At 37.0% G+C, this 26,939-nt stretch overlaps 2 protein-coding genes across 3 annotated transcripts; one reads left to right on the top strand and one right to left on the bottom strand.

Annotated features, from left to right (window-relative positions):
• Window positions 1–225: 225 nt before the first annotated feature.
• abraxas2 (abraxas 2, BRISC complex subunit) lies at window positions 226–10,144 on the bottom strand. Of its 2 annotated transcripts, none has more exons than XM_083543723.1 (9): window positions 9,993–10,144; window positions 7,571–7,661; window positions 5,867–5,903; window positions 5,143–5,209; window positions 4,771–4,961; window positions 4,555–4,677; window positions 3,073–3,157; window positions 2,678–2,795; window positions 226–2,573 (listed from the first exon to the last, which is right to left on the bottom strand). In XM_083543723.1, exons 1-9 carry the CDS (start codon window positions 10,062–10,064, stop codon window positions 2,104–2,106), a joined length of 1,254 nt encoding a protein of 417 aa, XP_083399849.1. In that variant the 5' UTR covers window positions 10,065–10,144; the 3' UTR covers window positions 226–2,103. The 2 variants fall into 2 exon arrangements, with proteins under 2 accessions (XP_083399849.1, XP_083399850.1); XM_083543724.1 differs by having other exon boundaries at window positions 4,555–4,674.
• A 1,471-nt stretch (window positions 10,145–11,615) lies between these two features.
• Window positions 11,616–23,253, top strand: eef1akmt2 (EEF1A lysine methyltransferase 2). Its single transcript, XM_083545459.1, has 6 exons — window positions 11,616–11,772; window positions 20,243–20,308; window positions 20,571–20,685; window positions 20,765–20,872; window positions 22,298–22,514; window positions 23,062–23,253. The coding sequence occupies exons 1-6, from the start codon at window positions 11,675–11,677 to the stop codon at window positions 23,157–23,159; spliced, it is 702 nt and encodes a 233-aa protein (XP_083401585.1). The 5' UTR covers window positions 11,616–11,674; the 3' UTR covers window positions 23,160–23,253.
• Window positions 23,254–26,939: the final 3,686 nt, after the last annotated feature.

Genomic DNA, 26,939 nt, shown 5'->3' with positions numbered 1-26,939 from the left:
ATAAGCAACGTACATATACACACATTGATTATTTAAAAAACATTTTGTTTTTTTAGTTTATATCATTGTCAATGTTCCTTTAGTGAAGGATGTTTCCTTTAACTCGAAAAGCTGAAGTATTAAGCTAAATGACATTAAGACACTTAACTGAGACAATAAGTTTACAAGTACCACTAGCCTTTAAACACATTTCAAAAAAGCGTAAAAGGTGAAACCTAAAGCTCGTTTGTGTGTTTATAATTGTTTTATTATTCTGGAACATTCTTCACAGCTCTGACTATGTATAAGACTTGTATTAAAAAAAACAAACAAAAAAAACATATACAAGCCTTATATATTATATTCTGTATAATAATGTAGGTTTCTGGCTTTCATTTTTTTTTTTTTTACGCAAATACAATATTGCTAGTTATAATAATACATTGCTGCATCTCCCGATGTCAGTCATGATTTAAACAGATTTCTATTAACATTATAACCGCATCTTTATTAATCATTACTGGGTTTGACCTTCTTGTCTAAAACATGTACCACAACCAGACTGCATGTTGAATGCTTATGGTCGTTGCATGAATACACAAAAGACCAAACAAAGAAACTTCTATTCAAATATATCGATTAAATGCAAATTGTAGAATTAAAACCAGTCATGTGCCTTTGATCTGTTTAACACTGGAAGAGATGAAAGGGGAGCGACTCCCATTTCACCTGATGTTAAAATGTCGGAAAGACAAGGAACTGATGACATGGCCGTTAATAACTATAGAGCAACCAAACATTTTAAAATGTCATTTGTTAATTGTAGACTCCATACAGATTCACTTTATAGGCAAGTCCTTATTATACAGAGACTTTAAAGAAATCTAGGTGATATTCCTTAAGTGTGGAATGAATGCAATTTTAAGACAGCACACTTTCCTGTCAGATCAAGTGGGGCAAAGCAAATCAAAAGCTTAAAGCTAAACTTTGCAAAATAATAATAATATTAATAATAATAATAATAATAAAAAAAAAGCATGTTTCCACCTCCAAAATGCACATGTCGATGTGGCATCTGTTGCATGGTAAAGAAGTAAATCTGAGTGGAGGTCAGCATTCTTATAACTGACTATTAACCCTTTCACATTCACCTTTAGAGGTTCAATTTATAAGAGAAAGGTGAGCTTGATCGATGTACCACTCCAAATGCTTTGACAAATCCAGTTTTTATATTTGTACCAAAGCTTTAAGGGCAGGACGTGAGATGGATTTTATACAAGCTGCTGTAAAAGAATCCTGAGATTAAAAGGTTTGGGAAGGCTTACTTTTTCTGCCCTCTGCAGTTTAACACACAACAAGCTGGAGTTTAGTGGCATGGAAGAGAGACGTTTACTCCAACCATATGACTAATAGGATTCTCATAAAGTACAATGAAAAGTGCAGATGAACACATTATTTGTTCATTTAGGGAGACTTTTGCCATTTAAATCAAATGGTATTATTAATTTGGATTTGTAAGTAATATAAGCACCCCTTAAAAAAAATATAAATGGCCAAAGTATCCTTTTCTTTTTTTTGGTAGATTCCATAAAGAAATGATTTAATTATTTAATTCAGTTTTTATGATTTGGGAATAAAATCAGTGAGAGTCAAACTGAAATATAGTTGACGGTGCCAAGCGAACTCACACAGAGATAAGTTTAAAGGCCGCAGAAGACATCGTTCCCTTTGCTTTTTCTATTTAAAGGTGGATTTGAAAGAAGGTCAAAAATAGTCCAAGAAGTAAATGCTAATAATCGCATATACTAGGGTGGTAGCAGTGCTTATAAGTAATTGATAAGTGGGATGATGCCACTCCTGTCAGAGAGAGCTGAGGAGATGAGAAAGAGAGAGAAACGAAGAGAGAGAGAGAGAAAGGGAGGGAAGGAGAGAGAGAAGAAAAAAGAATTACCAGTTCACTTGGTCAAAATGGCAGATGTAAATAAGGGATTTTCCCCTGCTGCCGTCCTGCAGCAAAATACAGTGGTCACCTGCCATTCTTTCTCATCCCTCTCCTCTCTTCTCTCTTTTCCCATAATGCCTAGCTCTGTCCATTTGTCCATCTCTCCCGATTTGGGTGATGGATCAGGATGAGCCACTAGAGCTATGAGCGTCTCCATCAGGCCAGAGTGTGGCCGGTCGTCCTAAAGATTCAGTCAAATGAGAAGATTGAAACTGCTCACTAACTAAGTTCTCATATTCGCTACTGTCCTCATCTTCATCATCAACTTCGTCGTCGTGGTCTTCCTGACCAATGGTGTGTCGATTTAAAGAGTCGGAGCTGGAGCCGTCTCCGTTGCCCATGCCTGGACTAGGTGAGGGATGTCCAGGTGAGCCCACCGCCTGGGGCCGGGGCAGGAGGATGGCACTAGGTGGGTCGGGTGCCAGCTCGTTGGTGTAAAGTGCCGCAGGCTCTGAGTTTGTGTGCCAATCCAAGCTCGGCTCCAGAGGAGGGCTTTGGAGAGCCACTCGTGACAGCAAAGGAGGGGAGGAATCAGACAGAACCGAGTCGTCCTGCAACAAGTGGGCGTCAGAATTCAGAGACTCTTGGTTTCCTAAGAAAGCAAGGAACACAAACAATTACGGGATACTTTATTAATAAGTAACAATACATTAACTGAAGCTGTTGCAAACCAATTTAGACTGCAAAAGCACATACTCCTCTCCTTTGCAGTGGTTCTAAATTTTCTGAGGGCAATCTCCTCTTTCAGCTTTTTAACTTCCTCCTGGATTTTCTCCTTCACTCGTTCGCTTTGATCCACCTCCACACAAACAGCCTAGTAACAGAGACAGGACGGAGCAGTGTTACAGCCCCATCGCAGAATTACACCATTCAACAGCCTACAAACCAGCAGGAATAAATCAAAAGGACTAAAAGGAATCCTTTCTTTTTATTCTTAAAAGGAATAAAAGGGACACAAAAAATATCAGTATGCAAACAAACATGCCCATAGGGGAAAATAAACAGTGTAAATAATTAGCTAAGATAGTCTCAATATAATAAATAGAAGTAAAACACTGATTTTAACTTTATCATTATGATCAAACTCTTACTTGCACTTTCTCCTGAAGGGCACTGTACACCTGGAAAATTGCTCGAATGTCTTTCATCACTCCATCCTTGTCAAAGAACTCCGCTCTACAAATGCATTTCGCATGAAGAACATAAAAATTAGCACATGCTTTCTAGGGCTACCAAAGCTGCTGTCACACAGGATTAACACTTGTAAATTTCTTCTAGTGGATCAAGTGAAGGCGATTATGAGCAGTCCTGGTGGGACATGATCCTGAAGGGAAACTAGTGGTTCAGTGAAAAGCTTAGTCATCTACTTACTAATCCAGCATCTGTAAGTGAAATGGTCACAAATTTCTATATAATACAAATTACTACTTCTGTGGTAGCTTGTTGAATAAAGACAGCAGATTCCTTTAGATTATTTATAGTGAGTTGTTAGCGCTTATGATCTGATTGATAACAAAATAGGTGGAGTATTGTGCCAAAAGCCTTAGGTGTACAGTAAATCTTACGAACGTAACAAAGTCAATATTTTGTGCAACAACTACTTGCTTATGTAAACAACAACAAAAATCATGCATTTTTCATAAGGAGATTATATACATTTATTATATATGAAGAACCTGCCACAGTTATTCTGAAGACTTTAACTGTCACAGTAGTGTCATTTCCAGCCCTGTGTATTTTGCTTTAGTCCTACTGGCCATCATTCCAAGAATTTTGTAATTTGTAATGTTACATGACATTGGTGAGAAAAGAATTGGAGAAAAGGAGAAAATCCTAACAATTCTGCATACTAAGGCAGCGAATGAATAAAGGATGGAAAGAATGAAGACATTTGATGATATATGCTAAAATAAGTAGAACAATTAAGTAAAAAAAAATGATATTAAATGATAAATACACACACTTATATACATATCTGTAATAACCAAATGGGGTATAACCAATAAAAACCATTTAATACAATTTTTCCATTTATTTAATTGTATTTAATCAATTTAATTTGTGCCAATTTAATTGATTACTTAATTTAATATATTTTTTTTATTGCATTACTTTGATTTATTCTATTTTATCTTTGTAGATTTTATTTTTTACAAATATTATAAAATATTAGTTTATATATTTTAAAACCAAGCAGGCATTTTGTTAGAAACTGCTTTAAAAATTGTAAACCTATGATGTTCACAAATGTTAAATAATAATTAACTGCATTGAAAAGAAAAAACAAACAAACAAAAAACCCAAGCAATTTTATGTTTTGCATTTCTTCCCACTAACTGTACCAAAATTGAAACTTTCTGTACCATTACACCCATATGTAAAATTGAAATTTGAAGCAAATCCCTATTTCATATCATGTAATCAGTCTTTCATTGAAGTGAACAAATGTTATCACTGGGTGAATTTGATCTGTGTCTTGTATGATAGTCTTACAACACTGGATGAACAGTTGAACTATGACCTATTTCCTATTCTGTGCACTTAATACTGACACAAGCAGCAGACACACTCACCCATGTTCTTTAATAACACTGGCATAGTTCTTGGAGGTGTTGGGGACAGAAGACACTTTATACTCCTGCTGACTGGTGTTGCCCAGGTTTGGGATGCTCAAAGATATCCTCTGATTATACCTGCTGGAAAGAAAACCCTTTAGAAACTAAACTTCAGAAAACTAAAAGGTTAGTATGTAGTGGATAAAGACAAAGAAGTGTGGATTGCGGCCTTACCTTTTGTTGGGCCTGAAGAGAACGTATTCTAGTGCGTGGGTTGAACTGTTGGCTGTCGAGATGAAGCTGAAGAGAAGGAAGACGAGATCTGGGATGCCCAGTATGTGCGTGAGCTGCTTATGGATCACCTGTTCCCTGAACGACATTTGCTGCTGTGTGTTCCTGCGGAACCGGTACCAGCCAATAACATTCTGTGGGGCAAATATGAAAGGTCACAACTAAGTATCCAGAAAAAACACAAATTGCATCGGTGAGAACACCTGGCATTAAAATGAAAAGGCCTCTTACACAATTATCTAGACACAGTGAAATTTATTTAAACTTCAGTACACCGAGTCAAAAACAGAACTTTCGCTCATCAGCACAGCTTACTTTTCTTCTGTCTTTGAGGATTCTGTTGAGATTTTCTTCATTGACTTTACCTGCGTAGTCATAAAAGCTGAAACATACAGAAGGGTATGTGTTTGCACCAAACTCCAACGACAGAGAACGTACAATGTGCTTTAGACTTCTAAACTCCAATAATGCAGATATCCAATACAGTCAAATCACACAGACGTTACAAGGGGCATATGAATTTCAGCTTGGGGGTGGGGGGAGGGGGCAGAATATATTTTATAATTTTATTAATTATACATATATTATATATATATAATATTATATACTATATTATAATGACTTTTATGGATTTTAAGACTGCTGTATTGCACTCTGTGTTGCAAAGCTAGATGGCATGTTCTCGCCTGAAACCTTACTAAGACACTAAAAGTTGTGCTCCGTGTTCATTTATTTATAAGAAACAAATCATCACATTTTTGGGATGGTCAGAAACTGAATCAATTGATGAAAAAAAAACCCAAAAACAATGCCACTTTAGTCATCGTTGCAGTTGAAATTAGTTAAGCATTCTTAGAAACTGAAGCTCTGTTTAGACAAATTCCTAAGGTCCAGCAGGGTCTGCTCAGCAAGTTCATGCATCTCAGAGCATGCTAAAAAAAAGTAACTGCATTGACTGTCTTACGTTCAGATATTTCCTTTATATATACACAATGATTAAAAGCAAATATTTACTACATATGATAGATTTAAAGCTTACCTAAACAGCTGTGCACATGGTTCATGATTATGGACTTCTAAAAAAGCAAGTGGAAAAAAATCTTTAGATTTGATATAATCATGTAAAACAAGGATTCATTTCATCCATTATGAACAGTGTACACACAATACTTAAAAACCAACAAGAATGTATTCAAAAGGGCTTTAGGGTTCATCCCACCCGTGTCCTATTTCAGATTTTGCTCCCTTTATCTGTTTTTATAACTGCCACTCATCTGGGAAGGCTTGCCACTAGATTTTGAAGTGTGTGGTGATTTGTTTTCATTGATCAACCTTGACAAACCATGCCGTCAAAAACCTCGCTTTGTGCACCTGCTGAAACATGTTCGAGCCTCTTAGTTCTAATGAAAACCATGACGCTACAGCATACAATCCAATACAAATGTTCAGGGAGAAACTGTGTATAACAGTCAGGTATCCACATGCCTTTGACTATATAGCACATGTTTTCCAAAATTTGAATCAGATATTTATCTTGTCAGAGATATCACAAAAAAAAAAAAAAAAAAAAAAGTACTTTTTCCCCTGATTGAGTTTGTACAACATTTATGTGGTCTAAAGCACTGGTTCTCTACAAGCCCTGCCTCAGGACATCTCGCTGATGTAATGACATGCCAGATTACATCTACACCCTCCTTAATGAAAGCACTGAATTATGTACACTGTCTAGTGATAATGTATGTGGTAGTTCTAGCTGTAATACAATAGCATGCACAAACATTCAAATTTCAAAAATTGAATATGAAGGCTTGCCTAAGGAAGACACATTTTAAGAGGATTCAATGATATGCATTAAATTAATTAGAAGTTTTGACATGGATGTTCTTATGCTTAAGCTCAGACGCTTTCATGCGTTTGTTCTGTAATCGCTCTCTCACACAGGACTGTGCTTTCTTTGTTGTGTCTTTATTGTAAGGAAAAAAATGTTTAGTTAGTGTTATATTTCAGTTCAAAGGCCTTGCTGAGGGAAAATACTGTAACAAACTGCTGTGTGTGTGTTTATCAGGCTGATTAAATCTTGACTTTAAGTCGCTGAACAGTCTGTGTCTCTACAAATATACACACCCAGTTCTGTAAAGTTGTAAAAATAAATGTTTGACAGCTTAATGGAGAACAAGAACAAATCTTTGACCCACTCCTTGTCTCCATGACTAACTTTTGTGACCTGCTGAGGAGATACAAGGCCATGTGTCTGTAGTGCCTAGGATTGTGTTGTGTTTTATTTTACTTATTCAAACACTGCACTTATTGTGCATTCACATATCTTGGTATCATTGCTGGCTCCTCTCCACACCCTCCCTGCAGTAAAAAACTGCAACAACAGTAAAAGCTCAGCCATTCTCACCTTCATAAGCTCCCCACAAGCAAAAACCAGAGCAAATTGTAATTTTCTTTTATTTTTTGTTGCTGCAAAGATGGACTTGTGATTAGGACCTTTTGGTGTTTATGTTTTAAGCTGAAAATGTTATGCAAGTGACAGGTCACTCACAAAAATCCAGACAATCAGACCAATCAGTCGAGCAAAAAAACAAAAAGGTAAAGTGACTGTAGCTCGAAACTAAAATCTTAAACAGTTATAACAACAACAAAAGATGTGTATCTGGATCCAGTCATTTTTACTAAAAAAAAAATAATAATAAATAAATAAATAAAAAGAAAATAAAAAAATTGGGCGTTGATTTACCTACTATGTGCAGGAACTCGGACGCACTAATCTGAGAGTCACTTATGCTTAAAGTCTCCTCTTGCCTCACTTCTCCCAACAGGAATCCCTCCTGCAAAAAATAAATACATAAAGATTAAGGCAAAATTATAATTTAATTATAATCATATTACAATGTCTAAGGAGTCTGGTTGGCTGCAGCTTGAAGAAAAAATTTAATCTGAATAACATCAATCAAAATTAATTCACCATTACGTATTACAACTTTTTCAATTCGACTTGGCAGGACAAACTGCGTTTAGCACTTCGACATGTTAAATGCTATTTTTTTCTTTTTCCACCACAGGGAGCTATTACCGCAGGTCTGTGTTTAAGCATAGCTGAAAGGAAGTAAGGCAGCTAAATGCCTGCCTGTCAGGAGCCAAGGCCAAACTGTCTAATGCCTTGGGTTGTTTTGTGTCAATCTGCACAGAGAAATTCTTTATGAGTTCAGAATAGTTGTGTCAAATCCCTTGTGACAGCTCTGACGTTAAATTACTATTTTCGGCTTTCCTGTACAACTTGCATCATTGCAAGAGCATTAACTTAGAGCTGGTTTTCTTACCAACGTAAAAATCCTATGAACTAAATGAGAATAATGCCAATGCTTTTCCTTGCAGGTTATCTGGAACGTAAATGGGAAAATGCAAAGCTGGAATGCGTTTCTGTTCAATTTCTAATTGAATGCATGCAAAATCATCATGAATTTTAAAAGTTGTTATGCAGCCTTAAACACAATGATCAGTTTGCGAATATACAGGATATCTGAAAGGATTTTGGAGCAGTGGGAGTGCAAAGAAGCATGATTATTACTCTTTTATTAAATGCTAATGCATTTTTCATGTGTAAGAAAAAAAGAAAAAGAAAGACTTTGTACACCCTGTAGATTATTGTTTGGCAGGACAACTTTGGTTCCATTTCTCTTTTATATAGTATGATACAAGTATGCATTTTAGAAATGTGAACTGAAATGCAACAATGGACATCGGAATGTTACTTCAAATATGTAACTCTATAGCGACACACTGCAGGTTGCATTATTACAAATCATTTTCAATATGTCACAGGAATACCAGACTAATTTCCTCCCTAATTAGCCTGACAAAAACACATAACAGGATGTGTGCGTCTAAAACCGACCCCCATTTGCTATTTATGAAAACAAAAAACAACAACAATCTGCTGCATTGCACAGCACTAAAATACAGGTTAACCACAATAAAGGCTTCAAGATCAGAGCTACTTTGTCACTCGGGTTCTTCAGGACTAGAAACTGAGCTAACTTGAAAAATGGCTGACTTCACCGCATCAAATCTTGCTCTGCTGCATTTTTTTTTCCCTTTTTTTTTTTTTTTTTTTGCGTGTTACACTTCCTGCCACACCACATTTTCTCAATTCACTATTTACTCAACGAGACTTCACACGACACCCACTTCTATCTTCGGCAACATTATCCAACATTACAATCGCAACAAGAAACCACTCAAGACATAACATCGGAAGCAACACTGTATAAAATGGACCACTAACAAATACTTTTCAGGTTTTTCTCATTCGTTTTGAGATGAATTAATTCTCCACGCATTGTGAAGAATCACAAATCTTCAAGGATTGGTTTCAGAGAAGAGAAATTTGCCAGGCCGGGAATTCCCAGTCCAAATAGGTGTAAACTCGGATGACTTGAATTTCTTTTACTACGAACATACACAATATTATGCCTTAATCATAGAGCAGAAAATCTTAAAACCTTGCTCCCAGGTGTGTGCTTATGCCTACTGAGACAGAAAAGAGTATTTGGTATGAATTGGAAGGCATGAGGAAAACATATTTATCACATAGTCATGTTCTTTAGGTGACGTAAGAACAGAGTAAGAAAAAGAGTTAAACTTCCTTGTGTGTTTATACAAACTTATGAAAGAGTATAAAACAAGAACAGTGCATTGACATGAGAATAGAGTAAATGTCTACCCCTCAGAAAGAGGAAACAAGCCAACTTTACCCTTCAACAAGTCTTATTAAATAAACCTTCATGATATTGTATTTGAAAGTTTGCTAGCCAGACAAGTGCAACCTTTAAAGGTAGAGATATGGGTTATTGAATTAGCATTGCACGTGACATATTTTAGGTTTGTTGGATAATAATTTAAATAACACGTATGACTGTAAAAAGTATGAAAGGTAATGCCAAAAACAGGCGGTAGTACAAGCTGCTACTAGCCGCTAGCCTGCTGTCATCGCCTATCTTAGCAACAGCGGGAGCGTTAGCTCGCTAGCTAGCTAGCGTTATGTGCCAACACCAGTAAGACTGCTTTATCCCGATAACCTCTTCATGCCTCTCCTACATTTCACTCGGCCGTGATGCGTCCGAGGTTATTTTTTGCGCTAAAACACGCCGTGTACTCACATGGTCAGAGTTGCTGTTGGCGCTGTGATAACACACAGAACTAAAAGTGTAACCCGAAATCGAGGCCGCCATGACGGAAACATACCCGCCTCTCCCACAATGCCTTGCGCACGCGTTCCTCACAGATGCTCGGGGATGACGTCAGTGCGTCCCTGACCGCGAACGCCGTGGATAATCCAGAGCTAGTTTTGTTTTGATTTTATTGTATTTTTCAAATAATGCCAACTAACATGAAATAATATGACCAAATACAGAATAACGAACATAAATACAATTAAATGTATACAAACATTGTAATCTAAAAATAGAACAAAAGAACATGTACCTGAATGTAACCCTTCAATGAAACTGTACATTGAGATTTATTTATTTATTTATTTATTACATTTCAATGGTTTTTTTGTTGCCTATCAAAAAATAAAGAGACATAACATGCCATTATTTTTATTAATCATGTGCTAAATGAAATCAATACATTCACTGTGAACTGTAACTGCTGTTTTCAGTGCTGTGATTTGTTTTTAGATTTGTGTGGGCTAAGTGATGTTAAGTGCATACAGGTAATTTTATGCACAGTATAACTTATTAATTATCCCATCTTAGTGTTACACCACATACTCAATTCAACTAAATTCAATTACATTTTATTTGTATATCATTTTAAACAATGGACATTGTCCCAAATCAGCTGTACGGAAATAAATAGATTATGAATATACATTTGAAATGTAAAATCAGTCCATATATCCGTTTATCCATACAATATTCTTTTGTCAGTATATCTCTAATGAGCAAACCAATGAGGACAGTGGCAAGGAACAACTCCTAAGGAAGAAACTTTAAGAGGAACCAGACGCAGAATGGAACCCGTCCTCAACTATGTGGCACCGAAATGTCACCTATTACAGACATTTTGAACTGGAACTGCTTAATTTATTGCCTGAGTCTCAGATAGCAATAATTTTGGGCATTAGTTTATGAATTTTGAAAAAACTAAAATGTACAAGACAGTTAGGCCTAAATACTTAGCATTGAATTTCTATTCATATGATATGCTTTTTCATTTCACTTAATAGTTCATAGTTGGGTAGCATGATGAAAGAGATAATAGTGTTGCTGATGACGTACAGCTCCTAAAATCAGGGCGGTATTAGGACTGACTATGCTAAATAGACTACTTTGTGTGTGTGTGTGTATGTGTGTGTGTTGGGTAAAAGTGTATTTCCACCTCATGCCTAGTGTTCCTAGAATAGGAGACCTTTAACTGAATGAGATATTTAGATATTTTGAATGAGATATTTCAAGACTTATTTTTTCTAGGCTTATTCTATATATTTTTGGTAAAACATATTTATTATTTTATTTGAATGTTTCCATAATCAACTTAACAATATATTTTGTGTATATAAAATAGTATATATATATATATATATATATATATATATATATATATATATATATATATATATATATATATATATATATATATATATATATATATATACGGCTTGTTTGTGCATGCAAACGGGAAAAAAAAGAAATAAAGCTCGATGCACAATGTTGTCTTTATAAAAAATATTATCTCTACCCATGCTTCCTGTTGAAGAAAATTCGCATGTACGCGATGGGAGGACCGGATATGACGTATTGGCGCTACTTTTATTGTGAAATTCGTTTTGAATATGTTTGAAGCTTCAGGCATGGCTTCAAAGAACTCTTTAGGATCATGCACCGGATCTGAGGAGGATTTCGTTCCATCAAAGCTCGGCACAAAAGAATAGTGAGCATGTTTATATAAAAATACTTTTTAGCTCCTACTTTGGGGGGGTTTATACATTATACCCGTCAATTCCGTCTTGCTTGATTCCTCTGAATATAGTGAGATGTCGCGTGTTATATATATATATATATATATATATATATATATATATATATATATATATATATATATATATATATATATATATCTACACACTAGAATTAAAACCGAGTTACGTACCGAACGGTGAATTTTGTGTACCGTTACACCCCTAATATACACTATATTTCCAAAAGTATTCACTCACCGATACAAATCGTTGAATTCAGGTGTTCCAATCACTTCCATGGTTACTGGTGTATAAAATCAAGCACATGGGCATGCAGACCGCTTCTACAAACATTTGTGAAAGAAAGGATCGCTCTCAGGAGCTCAGTGATTTCCAGTGTGGTACCGTGGTCGGATGCCACCTGTGCAATAAGTCCAGTCGTGAAATTTTCTCGCTACTATATATTCCACAGTCCCCTGTCAGTGGTATTATAACAAAGTGGAAGCCACTGGAAACGACAGTAATTCAGCCACGAAGTTGTAGGGCACGTAAAATCAGAGAGGGTCAGCGGATACACAGACCCATAGTGCACAGAGTTCACCATCTTTCTGCAGAATCATTAGCTACAGACCTCCAAACTTCATGTGGCTTTCAGATTAGCTCAAAAACAGTGTGTAGAGAGCTTCATGGAATGGGTTTCCATGGTCGAGCAGCTGCACCCAAGCCTTACATCGGCAAGTGCAATGCAAAACATCGCATACAGTGGTGTAAAGCACGCTGCATCACTGTTCGGCAATCCGATGGACGAGTCTTGGTTTGGCGGTTGCCAGGGGAACGGTACTTGTCTGACTGCAGTGGGCCAAGCGTAAAGTTTGGTGAAGGGATTATGATGTGAGGTTGTTTTTCTGGAGTTGGGCTTGTCCCCTTAGTTCCAGTGAAAGAAACTCTTCATGATTCAAAATACAAAGACATTTTGGACAATTTCATGCTCCCAAATTTTTGTGAACAGTTTGGGGACTACCCGTTCCTGTTCCAAAATGAACCAGTGCACAAAGCAAGGTCCATAAAGACAACTTGACTGGCCTGCACAGAGTCCTGGCCTCAACCCCATAAAACACCTTTGGGTTGAATTAGAGCGGAGACTGCGATCCAGGCCTTCTCGTCCAACATCAGTGTCTGACCTCACAAGTGTGCTTCTGGAAGAACAATTAGAAATTCCCATTAACACACTCCTGAACCTTGTGGAAAGCCTTCCCAGAAGAGTTGAAGCTGTTATAGATGCAAAGGGCCAACATCATATTAAAGCCTATGTATTAAGAATCGGATGTTCATTTGCATGTGAAGGCTTACATTCAATATTTCATTTTCTAAAGATAAGATCTACTTAACTGTTGTAATTATTTTGGCATACTTTAACAAATGCCATTCCTTCCATCTTTCATTCATTTACTCCCTCTATTTGTGGAAATGTCAGGATTTTCTCCTTTTAAGATATATTTTTGAAGCTGTACATAAAACGCTAATGAATCCATAGCGCTAGTGCAGGGGTCACCAACATGGGTCGCCTGCGTGCCTTTTCTAAAAATAACTCACCATAGCGCCACTTACCAGTGAGCTGCATTAATTTTTTTTTTGTTGCTATTCTTTTTTACATCACTCTTGCATTGGTGTGAATTTGAAAGTGACAATATAAAAAAATAAATAATAATAAAAAAAAATGAATATTAGATTAGAGCTAGCTGGTCTCCAAGTTGATTTTTGTATGTTAGGTAATTGATAATCTGTACAGAAGTGATTATTTGAAAATGTAAATACTTGCAGAGATTTATAGAAATAAAGTTTTGCATATTGATATTTGTTTCCTACTGTGTTAAATCATTGTTGATAATTATTGTGAGAAATCATTAACATGATCAGTGTCTTCACATAGAGGAATATCATTAATTATGAATAATAACCTATATTTTAATTGCGCAAATTTGTTATTTCAGAAGTGTGTAACATACTGGTAGCCCTTCACATTAATCTGTACCCAAGATGTAGCTCTCAGTTTCCAAAAGGTTGGTGACCCCTGCGCTAGTGTTAGCCGCTGGAAAATTGGAGAAAAAAAAAAAAAACATGCGCATACCAAATCTTATTTCCATTATGAAGTGAGTAGCCACAGTGACAATGTGCTAACACTAGTTTCTTTTTTATACCCCTGGCATTGTTGTGTGTTTTGAAGTTTATGGCGGAGAATAGACAACTTTGGGGTCCGCCACTTAATACGTTCCTGAGGGAACTCAGATTTTAACACTATGTTCTGCATGTAAAAAGGATTGCATTCAGTATACAAATGCGCCTTAAAAAAAAAATAAAAAATTATAAAAAAAAATTCGTATATATACAGGGACACTAAGAGTGCATTGGATTTTATTTACAGCTGTTGGGTATAAAAAATATATATAGTGCTTTTGTCACACTGTAAGTAAAGTATACCCAATATACTATGTATCAGTGGTGGGCTGTGCATTTCACACCTAGGCCTCAGTGGTGTCCTACCTGAATCAATCCACCTTTTAGTAACATGATTATGATGCCACGGCTATAGAAATCATCAATATTATACAGAAATGCAGTACAACAGAGCGCTGCATCATGGACAGGTCTCTCAGGCAGTGGCACATGAATGCCATTAATAAAGCAAGAAACCCAAATAACACAATTCAACAAATGTTCTTCCAATGCTACAGCTGCACTGCATATATCATCTCTAGCAAAGCATATATATATCAACCCTATAAAATGACCCATTGCAATTTTTGGTGCGTTTTTTGTTTGTGCATTGCGGTTTTCCTGGGAAAGGTTGGGGTGTTTTACGCAAATTCAATAAATGGTTTGTGCAAAAGCTTAACAATTGTTTTGAAATGTTTTGGCTGACCTTTCTTTAAAATAGGCAGCTTTTTTTGAAAAGTTAATCTTGTAAATGCTCTTCTAAGTGCATCTGTGACTAAATCAATTTCTTTTCCTTTTTTTTTTTTTTTTTTTTTGCCGCCATTGTGTAAAGAAAGAGTTATTAAATCCCCACTAATATATTTGAGCTTGTGCAGTTTGCTACAGAATGGTACGGATTGCAAGTTCTGACTGGTGCTCTCTCTGACCATACAATCAAAGATCATGAAAATGGCAGGGTTTTTGGACGACTTCTAGGCGGCCCTGGAGTCTGTAATTTTTTGTATGGCATGTGATACAGGAACAAGTTTACATTTTTAGCCTACACAGTAGGGCTGGGCGATAAATAGATTTTATTGATTCACATGAATGTGTAGTTTACATCGATCTGTTTTAATAAAAATCGGGTTTCTCTTTAATATCCGCCGACGCTCCCCTCTGGGCTCCCATAATTTAGAACGAACTCAGCTCTCCCCCCGCGCGTTTGCCATAGAGAGAAACAAACAACATGGCAGCGAGCAGAGAAGAACTTGTTCGACGGCTGTTGCAAGCAAAGGTAGCAGTACCACCAATTTACTGCAGCACCTCAAACAGAGGCATGCTGTCGAGTGGGAGAGATGTAGGGCCCTACGACATGAACAAGACAGCGGCAGCACAAGCACACCCGCCAAAAAACAATCTACAGTTTCACAAACTGTGTTCCGTATGATAAAAATGGGGCCTGGTGGAAAGCGATCATGGATGCAGTGGCAATGTATATCGCAAAAGATATGGTGCCCATATATACTGTGGAAAAGCCGGGGTTTAATCATATGCTGTAAGTTTTGGACCCCAGGTATGTGCTACCAAGCCGCAAATATTTTTCTGAAGTTGCCTTGCCTCAGCTATATAATAATACATGCCAAAGGATTGCTAAGGAGTTGGAAGTGGTGACGTTTTACTCCGCCACAGCAGATTAATGGTCCAGTCGAACGATGCAGCCATATATGAGTTTAACGGTGCACTTCGTTAACGACGACTGCGAAGCATCTGCCTCCAAACGGCGTACTTTCTCGACGACCACAAAGAGGAAATAATTGACCAGGAGCTAAAAGATGCTCTGAGCTCTTGGAACCTCGTTGAATACCGACTAACCTGTATGACTACAGACAGCGGCACCAACATGATCAAAGCTCTGAATGACAATGAGTGACCCAACCTCCAGTGCTTTGGACACAGATTGCACAATGCTATAGGTAAGAGTCTAATGGCTATGCATTCAAGTGATGTACATTCGCAAAAGACGTGAACAACAGCCAAATTAATGCATAATGTAGTTAATCCGTTGTATTAAACCATTGTATTGCCATTAATAATTATAATGGTATACATGCCCCGTGTGTGTGTGTGTGTGTGTGTGTGTGTGTGTGTGTGTGTGTGTGTGTGTGTGTGTGTGTGTGTCAGTGCTTGCACGCGTACGTGTATGTATGAGTACGTGCTCTTTGTGCATGTGTATTAATATTATGCAGAATAGTGTTATTATTTTAATATGCTTTTGTGGGCTATATTACTTACCTGATCAGTAACGTTTCTTCCTGAAATAAAGCATTTATTTATTTTGTATATTCGTTTAATTGTATATTTAATGTATTTGACCATTTTTTTTCTTTGTTTTTGTTCTAATTGTCTTAACTTACACAAAAATACCTGCAAACTGCTACGTTTACAAATAGGCCTAGATGTTTATTCATTTTGTTCAAACATTGCTGTTTCTTTTGCTGTAGATTTACATTTTATAGATACATTTCAGATTCTAAAGCAATGTTAATTATGTTCTTAATTTTTATTTTATTATATATAACAAAAAGAACCGATAAGAATACTGTTAAAATACCGGATCAATAAGCATTATCAGTAAGAGTAGTAATAATACCATAAAAAATTTGTGAATGGTCATGTTTTACTAAAATGTCTTTTGATTGTATTCTTTATTTATTACAGAGAATGTCGTTAAGGACCCACGGATCGAACGTGCCATTGGGTGTGTAAAAAGGCTGTTTGCCTTTTCTTACAGCTGGAAAAAAAGAAAAGACATGACTGAAGTACAGGCGGAGCTTGGTCTACCCACTCATCAGCTAGTAACATTGTCCCTGACCAGATGTGGTTCACAGCAAAAAATGATAGAGAGATTTCTCGAGCAGGAGAAGGCCATGGTCCATGTCCTGGGTTCGGACAAGAAAAATCGTCATCTTGTGCCCACTTGGCAAGATCTAGATGTGTTGGAGTCCATAGATAAAGCTGTAAAACCACTCCAAGACTTTACCGACGCACTCTCCGTGGAGTCTTATGTCAATGTTTCCTACATTAAACCGGTGCTCCATCTGTTCAAAACCAGTCTCCTACAGCCAGAGGAGGAAGACACAGAGCTCACTAAAACAATAAAAAGAAACATAATGCAGTAACCTGACGACAAATACAGCGACCCTGTGAAGCATGAACTCTTGGACATGTCCTCACTGATGGACCCAAGGTTCCGCACAACATACATTGACTCAGACAAGGGGGAACAAGTCAAAAAAAGGGCTGAGGCTGAGCTCATGTCTCTACCTGCTCCTGCCTACAGCAGTACACCACAGCAGCCTGGCCCAGCAGTGCAGGTGCGCCAAGAAGAAACGCAGCCTCCACCCAGGAAAAAGATGACTTTAGCAGCCTTCTTCAAAAATAATGCACCAGTGGCATCTTCCCACCAGTCAGAGGCAGTAAAGATAGAGACTGAGTTGACGACTTATTGACCCCTGATGCAGACCCAGACACAGATCCCCTTTAGTGGTGGACGCTATCGAATTACAGACCAATTTTAAATCTCCCATTTATGTCTAAGATTTTAGAAAAGATTGTTGCTGCCCAGTTATGTAACCACTTGCAGGAGAACAATATCTTTGAAGAGTTTCAGTCAGGTTTTAGGCCCCATCATAGCACAGAAACTGCTCTAGTTAAAATCACTAACGACCTGTTTTTAGCTTCAGACCAAGGCTACATCTCCCTATTAGTTTTACTAGATCTTAGTGCTGCGTTCGACACTATAGATCATGATCTTCTCCTCGATCGCTTACAGAATTACATCGGTATTCAGGGACAGGCATTAAGCTGGTTTAAATCCTACCTGTCCAATCGTTACCATTTCGTAGATTTAAATGGAGAGCTATCCAGGATAATGCTAGTAAATTATGGCGTGCCACAAGGGTCAGTTCTAGGACCCCTGCTTTTTACAATATACATGCTTCCATTAGGAAATAATATTAGAAGGCATGAAATTAGCTTCCATTGTTATGCTGATGATACCCAGCTATATATTTCATCCAAACCAGGCGATACAGCTCAATTAGCTCGCATAACTGAGTGTGTTGAAGAAATAAGAGATTGGATGACCCATAACTTTCTGCTATTAAATTCTGATAAAACGGAGATTTTGCTCATCGGCCCAAAAAATAGTACACAGAAGCTCCAGCATCTCAGCCTGCATTTAGACGGTTGTTCTGTAACTACTAGTTCAACGGTAAAAGACCTGGGAGTTATTTTAGACAGCAACTTATCTTTCAAAAATCACATCAATCAAGTTACAAAAACAGCCTTCTTTCACCTTAGAAATATTTCTAAGCTAAGAAATATGTTATCTATATCTGATGCAGAGAAGCTCGTCCATGCGTTTATGACCTCTAGAATAGACTACTGTAATGCATTACTAGGTGGATGTCCTGCATCATTAATAAACAAGCTTCAGTTAGTTCAGAATGCCGCAGCAAGAGTTCTTACTAGCTCAAGAAAATACGATCATATAACCCCAATCTTATCGTCCCTACATTGGCTTCCTATTAAGTTTCGAATAGACTACAAACTACTGCTACTCACTTATAAAGCACTAAATGGTTTGGCTCCCATGTATCTATCCGGTCTTTTAACACGCTACAATCCGTCACGCTCCCTGAGATCTCAAAACTCTGGGCTTCTAGTAGTTCCTAGAATAGCAAAGTCCACTAAAGGCGGTAGAGCATTTTCACATTTAGCTCCTAAACTCTGGAATAGTCTTCCTGACAGTGTTCGGGGTTCAGATACACTCTCCCAGTTTAAGTGTAGATTAAAAACATCTTTTTAGCAAAGCCTACACATCACACACATCACATCACAACCTTGTGCTCAAGAATATATGATTACATGCACATTATCAACTTGTGCTGTTAATATCATGAACAGCAGCTACGCTAATTCCTCTCCACAGCTTCTCTTTCTCTCCCCATCCCGAGGCATCCTGAGGTTTGGCCAGCTCCAGTCACGTCCCACCTCGTGAAGATTATGGACCTATGGATGATCATGGAGAAGTAGATGCCGAGTGTTTAAAGGCCCTGGCATGGAGAAGCTGATGCTGGATCTATGATGATCACAAATTGTTCTGTATTGTTGAAAGATTTATGACCAAACTCTTGATGTCACCCATATGAGGATGGGTTCCCCTTTGAGTTTGGTTCCTCTCAAGGTTTCTTCCTCATATCATCTAAGGGAGTTTTTCCTTGCCACTGTCGCCACGGCTTGCTCATCAGGGACAAACGCACACCATTCACCTTCACTGTTGTTTTCTGTAAAGCTGCTTTAAGACAATGTCTGTTGTGAAAAGCGCTATACAAATAAACTTGACTTGACTTGACTTGACGCACCACCAACCGAATTCTCCAAGGCTAAGTAGACTGGCAAAAAAAATACCTCTCTGTCCCAGCAACGAATGCCCCCTCAGAGAGAGTTTTTAGTGTGGGGGGGTGGCATTGTTACATGCCACCATGCATGCCTCAAGCCAGAGGTAGTAGACAGGCTTGTATTCCTGGCTAAGAATGTTTAAAAGAAAAGAAAGGATGTTCAAACTGCACAACAAATATGCACCTTATGCTCTCATGCACTGATATTTAATGCTGTTGAATGTTTTGTTTGCACTTTGTCAGAACTACCTCCAATCTGCTGAATAGCAAGATGTTAAACTTGTGTTTAAAGAAAACTTAATTTTTGTATGATGACAAAGTTTTATGTTGTGTTACAATTTATGTTATGTTACGTTCTATTTTCACAATTTACAAATGAAAGGTCTGACATCTTGTATTTTTGGCTTGTTGTTTCTGATTGCACTTTAACCCAAAGTGGGTTATAATCCCAGAAGGGTAAATAAACTTTATTAAATAAAGTTTAAACTTTTTTCGAAAATTTCTTTGTCGAATGCAGATTGATTTTAAGCAGGGGGAAAAAATTTAAATCGCATATCGGATTTTTTTGTGAAAAAATCTGGGATTTTTTTTTTTTTTTTTTTTTGGCCATATCGCCCAGCCCTACTACACAGAATTTCTTAGTGCTAATCTGTTGGTGAAGTAAATAGGTTTTGATTCGCTTCAGTTTACTTCCTTGGGTAGGACAGAATTAACAATATAATCAGTAGTTATAATAATATAATACAGCATATGACTGAAGTGCTAACCATTGTTTTCCTTTTCTTAGCTGGGATAACGCTTACAGCAGGGAACTCCAGACTTACAGAGACATCGGGGATGTTGGAGAAATATGGTAACGACTTCCCTTTTCCCTTGCTACTTTACATGATATTTACTTTTCCACCTTTGTGGATTGGTCTGGGGTTGAGTTTCCGACTGTTGTAGTCTATAATCTCTGCTCCATCATCAAACTCCATCTTGATATGGCCAGGTACTAGCTAGTCAGTCTGGTAGACCTTTCTGTGCAAGTAAAGTCCTTTTGTGCAGAGTTTAAAATAGACTAGAATTTTATTCATTCCCACTGATCACATACCTTACTTTTTCTCTGTCCTCAGGTTTGGTGAAGAAAGTATGAACCGTGTAATCCGGTGGATGGAGAAACAGAATACACCCGAAAATGCTGCCATACTGGACATTGGCACTGGAAACGGTGTTTTCCTTGTTGAGCTGGTATGTCGGAATACACTAATGCAATGAATTGCACAAAACATCTTCAAGTTTATAAGTATTTTCAATTCTTTCTCTTAAGGCCAAACATGGTTTTATGAATCTTACCGGAATAGATTATTCCAGTGCTTCAATTGATCTTGCAACAAAAGTTCTGGCAGAAGAGGGATTAACAAACGTTAAAGTCCAGGTAAGAAATCTTAATAATTTGACATTTTAGATGGTTATTGTTCTCCCAAAATCAAGAAAACAGTTTCTCTTTTTGTGGTTTGACAAAACCTGGCCTTAGTAAGAATGTTTAAAAAAATTATAAAAATTAACCAGCAATTCAACACTACTCTGATTTTATCAATAATATTATTCAGACATTGTTCTATATTTTGTTCTATTTATCTGGGTTTTGGTTTCATAACATTTTATAAAAGCACAAAGTTCTTTAGAATGTCTTTACATGCTGTAATATAGCAATTTCCCTTCACTGGAACTAACCTGCGTACCAAGAAAGCGTTATGAAGTCAGGATTTGCCACCATTGTCGTGGTCTACACAAACTCCTGACCTCAACTCTACTGAACACCTTTGGGATGAATTGGAACACTGACCGAGCCGCATTTCCCCTCACCCAATAGCAGTTTTTGATCTCACTCATGCTCTTGTGGCTGAATGAGCACAAATTCTCCACAGCCACATTTCAAGCCTTCCAAGAAGATGGGAGATTATTATAAGATTAAAAGGGGAAGAAAAAAAAAAAGATGAAATGAGACGTTCAACAGAAACATGTGTGTGAGACAGACTTTTGGTTTATATCTATATGTGTACTTTGATACATCCAGTCCCCATTTGCTGTTATAAAAACCTCCACTCTTCTGGAAAAATGTTTTATTCAATAATTATTTAATTGAATTATAAATAATGTAATATTTAATAATCCAATAATAATAATTTAATGCTGAATCATTTAATAATATTTGGATATTGAAATGCATATTAATAAGGCCATTATTAAAGTATGTACTAATGTAGAGTGAGAAGGCCTGGGGTGCAGTCAGCAATCCAACTAATCCATAAGGTGTTTAATAGGGTTGAGGTCAGACTTCTACAGCAGACCACTCAGGATCTTCCACTCCAAACTATGTTAACCATATGTTCATGATGCTCGCTGTGTGCACAGTGGCGTCACTATGCCTGGACAGGTTTGGGTCACTTAGTTCAAGTGAAGGAATATGTGTGTGTGTGTGTGTGTGCCTCCAACTTTGTGGTAACAGTTGGGAAAGAAGCTAAAATGGCTAGGAGAATGTGTCTAATAGTGTGTGTGTGTGTGTTTGTGTGTGTGTGTGTTTGTGTGTGTGTGTGTTTGTGTGTGTGTGTGTGTTTGTAAAATTGCCAAAATATTGTCAGGTTTTCATACATATGAAAAGTATAGGCTTTCAATAAAGGTCACATAAAGTAGATAAACACATCACAAAAAAAAGTTAATTGGAACATTAATTTTTTTATATTTTATTTATCATTTGTTAAGTTAAATCAATGTATAGTAGACCAACAAAAAAATTTTTTTGCGCTTGCGGTTTTTAATAGCTATTAATGTGCTATGTATTCGCTCTTTATAATTACAGGAGCAGGATTTTCTGAACCCTATCCCAGAGCTGAAAGGGTTTGACTTGTGTATAGACAAAGGCACTTTTGATGCCATCAGCTTGAACTCTGAAGGCAGAGAAATGGCAAAACTCCAGTACGTGTCTTCATTGAGAGCAGCTCTGCAGCCACAGGGGCATTTCGTCATCACCTCCTGTAACTGGACCAAAGAACAGCTGCTGCAGATTTTCAGCCCAGGTACAGGAAAGGGATGAATATGAACATCAGCTTGCAGCTTTATGTCTCTAACGGAATAATACACAATATCACAACAGTGGGAGTGCACAAATGAATATTTAGCTTAATTGATTATATATTATATATACAGTACAGACCAAAAGTTTGGACACACCTTCTCATTCAAAGAGTTTTCTTTATTTTCATGACTATGAAAATTGTAAAGTCACATGTATGTATATATGTGTGTGTGTGTGTATGTATGTATGTATGTATGTATGTATGTATGTATGTATGTATGTATGTATGTATGTATGTGTATATATATATATATATATATATATATATATATATATATATATATATATATATATATATATACACATACTGTATATAATGTATATAAATTCACTATTCTTATTGTGGCATTAAGGATCACGTTCTTGCTCCCAAGGAACTGTTGTAATACTTTTACGATTTCAATTTTATTGGCTGTTTGAATGTTGCATCACTTCATACTAATTGTTAGTGTTCTATTACACTCAGCTAGAAGTGTCTTATCTTACAGGCTTCGAGTTGCTCCAAGAGCTGCCTACTCCTCGTTTCCAGTTTGGCGGTGTGACCGGGAACAGCGTTACAGCATTGGTCCTCAAAAGACTTAGTTGACGTCAAAGTTTGTTTTAATGTGGCTTTGGAAGTCATTTGTATATTTGTAAATGCCCCTGTTTCTTCTAACAATTAAAAAAAAAAAAATTAAATACTCTGTACTCATTTTGTTGTACAGCCACTCACCAGGCAAACAAATGCATACTACATTTGAAGCAGCAATGTTCCTTTTTTTAATTATTATTTTCTTCATTGATATAATAAATTGTTTTATTTCACTAGTGTTTAATATACCCAGATATTACCATGATTCATGTGGAGTAGTAATACATAAGCACTACCACCTGAGGGCACTATTCATCAACTTGCTGCCATAACCACTTGCAGAATAAACCACTGTTGCGGCTGTTACTGAAATAAAAGTATGTATATAACTAGAATGAAAGAAAGACATTTTAGATTGACTTAAATTATTTAATGCATTGCTTGTTAGTGAGATGACCATCTTACTTCCATTTCCCCAAAACATCCATTGTGTTGGTCAAAAACCGCAGCAATAAATTATGCACATCATATTGTTAGTTCATTGTGTGTGGACGTAAAATTTAAAGCATTTTGGTTTTAATCCAAATTACAAGTTTATACTTTAATCATTGATTCTAATATGCACTACAAAAACATGTACTTGGTAATATGGTGAGGTTTTATGTGTGAAGATTTCTATTTAGCAATTTTGAAAGGAGTCTCCAGTGTCAGCACTTTGAAACAGAGGGAAAAAAGTTATATATAGACCATCCACCACAGGAAATTCCTCAAAACAGACAGCTTCGTCATTTGTCATCATGGTATCGTATTTTGTAATGCTATTGAAAGGAGAAACTTGTTTTCTAATTAAACATTACTTATACACTATATGGCTAATTGTATTGCGGCACCTGACTTTTTTTTTTTTTTTTTTTTTTTTTTTTTTTTTTTTTTTTTTTTACACCAAACTGTTTTTGGTGGCCACAACTGTATAGCATGTCTTTGGATGCTGTAGTATTAGATTTTCCCTTCATTTAACCTAGGAGACCCAAACCTGTCCCACCATGACAATACTCCTATGCACAAAGCAAGTTTTGCAAAAATATATGCTTCACATGGGTTGTAGTAGTTTGTAGGGTCTAACCAACTCTATTGAACACATTTGGGAGGAATTAGACGTGGTCTCATCACCCTATTTCATTACCTAACTTAATTAATGCCTTTGTGGCTGAATGAACACAAACTCCAAAATCTAGTAGGACATATTCCTATTATAACAGCAAATGGGGGCTTAATGTGGAATATAATTCTTTTGGCCAGATGACCACAAACTTTTGTGCATATAGTGTAGCATTCAATAGATAAATTGCACAACTTCATCATCATCATCATCTTCTCCTACTTATCCGAGGCCGGGTCGCGGGGGCAGCAGTCTAAGCAGAGATGCCCAGACTTCCCTCTCCCTAGACACTTCTTCCAGCTCTTCCGGGGGGACACCGAGGCGTTCCCAGGCCAGCCGGGAGACATAGTCTCTCCAGCGTGTCCTAGGTCTTCCCCGGGGTCTCCTCCCAGTGGGACGCGCCCGGCAAGGTAAAACTACTTGAGATGCTATTAAGCGAAGAAACCTGGAGAAGAATCAGACTCAAAAGGGAACATCTATATCTGGGTTGCACTGAATTTCCATTCATTATAGTTTCATTATTGTTGAGATGAAACTGTTGAGTACTGTTTAGTGACAGGGGCTTAAATGCAAGAACTGTTCACACAAACTGTGGTCCTAAGCCATTGAAGCAGACTGATAATATTAATATTATAATAATAATATATTGTGGTATTTAAAAAATAAAACACTGGTTTGATAATGTAGCATCCATTCCTAGTCTGCTCATTTTTGGTATGAAATTGAGGTAGCTGAGGCATTCCATACTCCCCTGTTTAATCATTGTGTGATCAGTATGGCTCCCCAAGTCCTACCACACTGACAGGAGCCTCAAGCTTTGTGGCTAATCAAACCAAAAGATCTCACAACACTGTTCACAGAGTGAGTTAACCTTGGTTTTTTTTTAGGGCACATTTTGACACAGACTCAGATCATAGAACTGTGTGACTATCTGTGCATAGCACTAGTATTTGGTTCTGCAAATACAGTATTTCCTGCTGACTATCTGCTTCATATTTGATCATTTATGTGCACAGAATTGCATCAGAGATACACTATGTGGACAAAGGCATGTGAAAATCTTAGAAACCTGACCATCACTAAAGCCTGGGCATTAATATAGATTTGGTTTTTGCTTTGCTACATTTTGCTACAACAGCTTTCATTCTTTTGGAAAGGCTTTCCACCAGATTTGGGGATGTGACTGACACAAGTCAGACATAAGAGCACCTATATATAAAACAGTTAAATGCTAGTTTTATAACACACCACCCATTTAAATGTTTTTTTTTTCCTATAAAAGCATGGCTCTAAGATTTTTTTTATATATTTGTCTATATTTATTTCCTGTATAAATGGATATGATCTAAAAAGAATTTAATAGTGTTTGGACAGTAAATAATTCTTAGCACTGCAGTGATATTGACATGGTAGTAGGATATTGTGTGTATTACTGGTATGTGTGTATGAAGTGCAGCAGTGTTCTTAAGGCTTTGTCCACTTGCAAGCATTCAACCTACCACTCCATCAAAACCACAGAAGTGTACGACGCACACAACCACCATCATATCCTTGTCAATGCCGTGCTGAGAACAGCCCATTATAAAATTTAAGCCAAGGTATATTTATGCATATACGTATAATCTTCTGTTTTATCCTGTAGAAACCCAGTAGAAGCCCTTACTTAGATCAGACTTGTCACTCCAGTCCTGGATTATCAGAAAGGCATTTCCTTCTTTAATAATGCATAGGCGCTCAGGATGTGGCTCTAATGTCGCTGTAGTCACTGTTCTGGGATATTTCACTTTTCATTATCATTTTAATTTTTCACCATAATCATAGTAAAGACTTTTTTTCTTATCGCTGTAATATTTCCTACTCTGTCATATGTCTCCTTTCTCTTAGTCATCATGACTTCACAGTGACACATTGCCTTATTGGTGGATTCACTGTTATAAGCAGCATGAATTTTTCCTGCAATTGTTGCCAAAGTCTCTTTGCAAAACAGGCCTTACCTCATTTTGAATTCATGTTAATTACTGGATAACACCGATCTGGAAAAATACAGACCACAAATGATGCACCATTAAAAGATTACAGGACAGTGAGGTGTCATTTCACAGGTTTCTCACTGGCTTTATAGTTCAAACCTGGGCAAAATCATCATGGCTACGTTTTGCATTATAATGACTATGGGAGCTTAAGTCAGTCTTCCTCCATTCCATCATTAAATTAACTAAAACTGCAAAGCACATCAGAACACATCTTTGCTCATATATGTTTATGACTTCTGGCATTCTGCCTCATTAAAAAAAATACAGATACATTAATCATAAAAACCTACCATACTAAGTGCTGGATCAATAATACAGTAATTTGAAATGTTCCTGATTAAGTAGTTATACATATTAAAGGTCTTGGTGTGTGGCAGAAGAGTAACACTTCGTCTTCATCATCGTCTTAATTCATCTTCTTAATTCACCCTCGGTAATCTCTTTACCCTGGTCACAGTTGACGAGGAGCCTATCCCTGACGCCCTTGGCACAAGATGGGAATATTCCCTTATTAGGACATCAGTCCACTGCAGGGCAGCTCATTCAACTCAATCCTAGGGGCAATTTTAGTTTTTTGGGAGGTGGGAGGAACCCAAAACAAAC

Source organism: Silurus aristotelis (assembly GCF_946808225.1).
Source record: "Silurus aristotelis genome assembly, chromosome: 6".
Lineage (NCBI taxonomy): Eukaryota > Metazoa > Chordata > Actinopteri > Siluriformes > Siluridae > Silurus > Silurus aristotelis.
The sequence above is the reverse complement of the archived record's forward strand: the minus strand, read 5'-3'. Positions and strand labels throughout refer to the sequence as shown.

What these genes read in the sequence shown, in the direction of transcription:
- abraxas2 (XM_083543723.1), bottom strand. Translation starts at nt 10,064, where the DNA reads ATGGCGGCCTCGATTTCGGGTTACACTTTTAGTTCTGTGTGTTATCAC. An exon ending in TCCTCAAAGACAGAAGAAAA is followed by an intron (nt 4,962 to 5,142) that starts GTAAGCTGTGCT and finishes TTTGCCCCACAG; the next exon opens with AATGTTATTGGCTGGTACCG. An exon ending in AACCACTGCAAAGGAGAGGA is followed by an intron (nt 2,574 to 2,677) that starts GTATGTGCTTTT and finishes TTGCTTTCTTAG; the next exon opens with GAAACCAAGAGTCTCTGAAT.
- eef1akmt2 (XM_083545459.1), top strand. Translation starts at nt 11,675, where the DNA reads ATGTTTGAAGCTTCAGGCATGGCTTCAAAGAACTCTTTAGGATCATGC. An exon ending in AAGCTCGGCACAAAAGAATA is followed by an intron (nt 11,773 to 20,242) that starts GTGAGCATGTTT and finishes TCCTTTTCTTAG; the next exon opens with CTGGGATAACGCTTACAGCA. An exon ending in TAACAAACGTTAAAGTCCAG is followed by an intron (nt 20,873 to 22,297) that starts GTAAGAAATCTT and finishes TTATAATTACAG; the next exon opens with GAGCAGGATTTTCTGAACCC.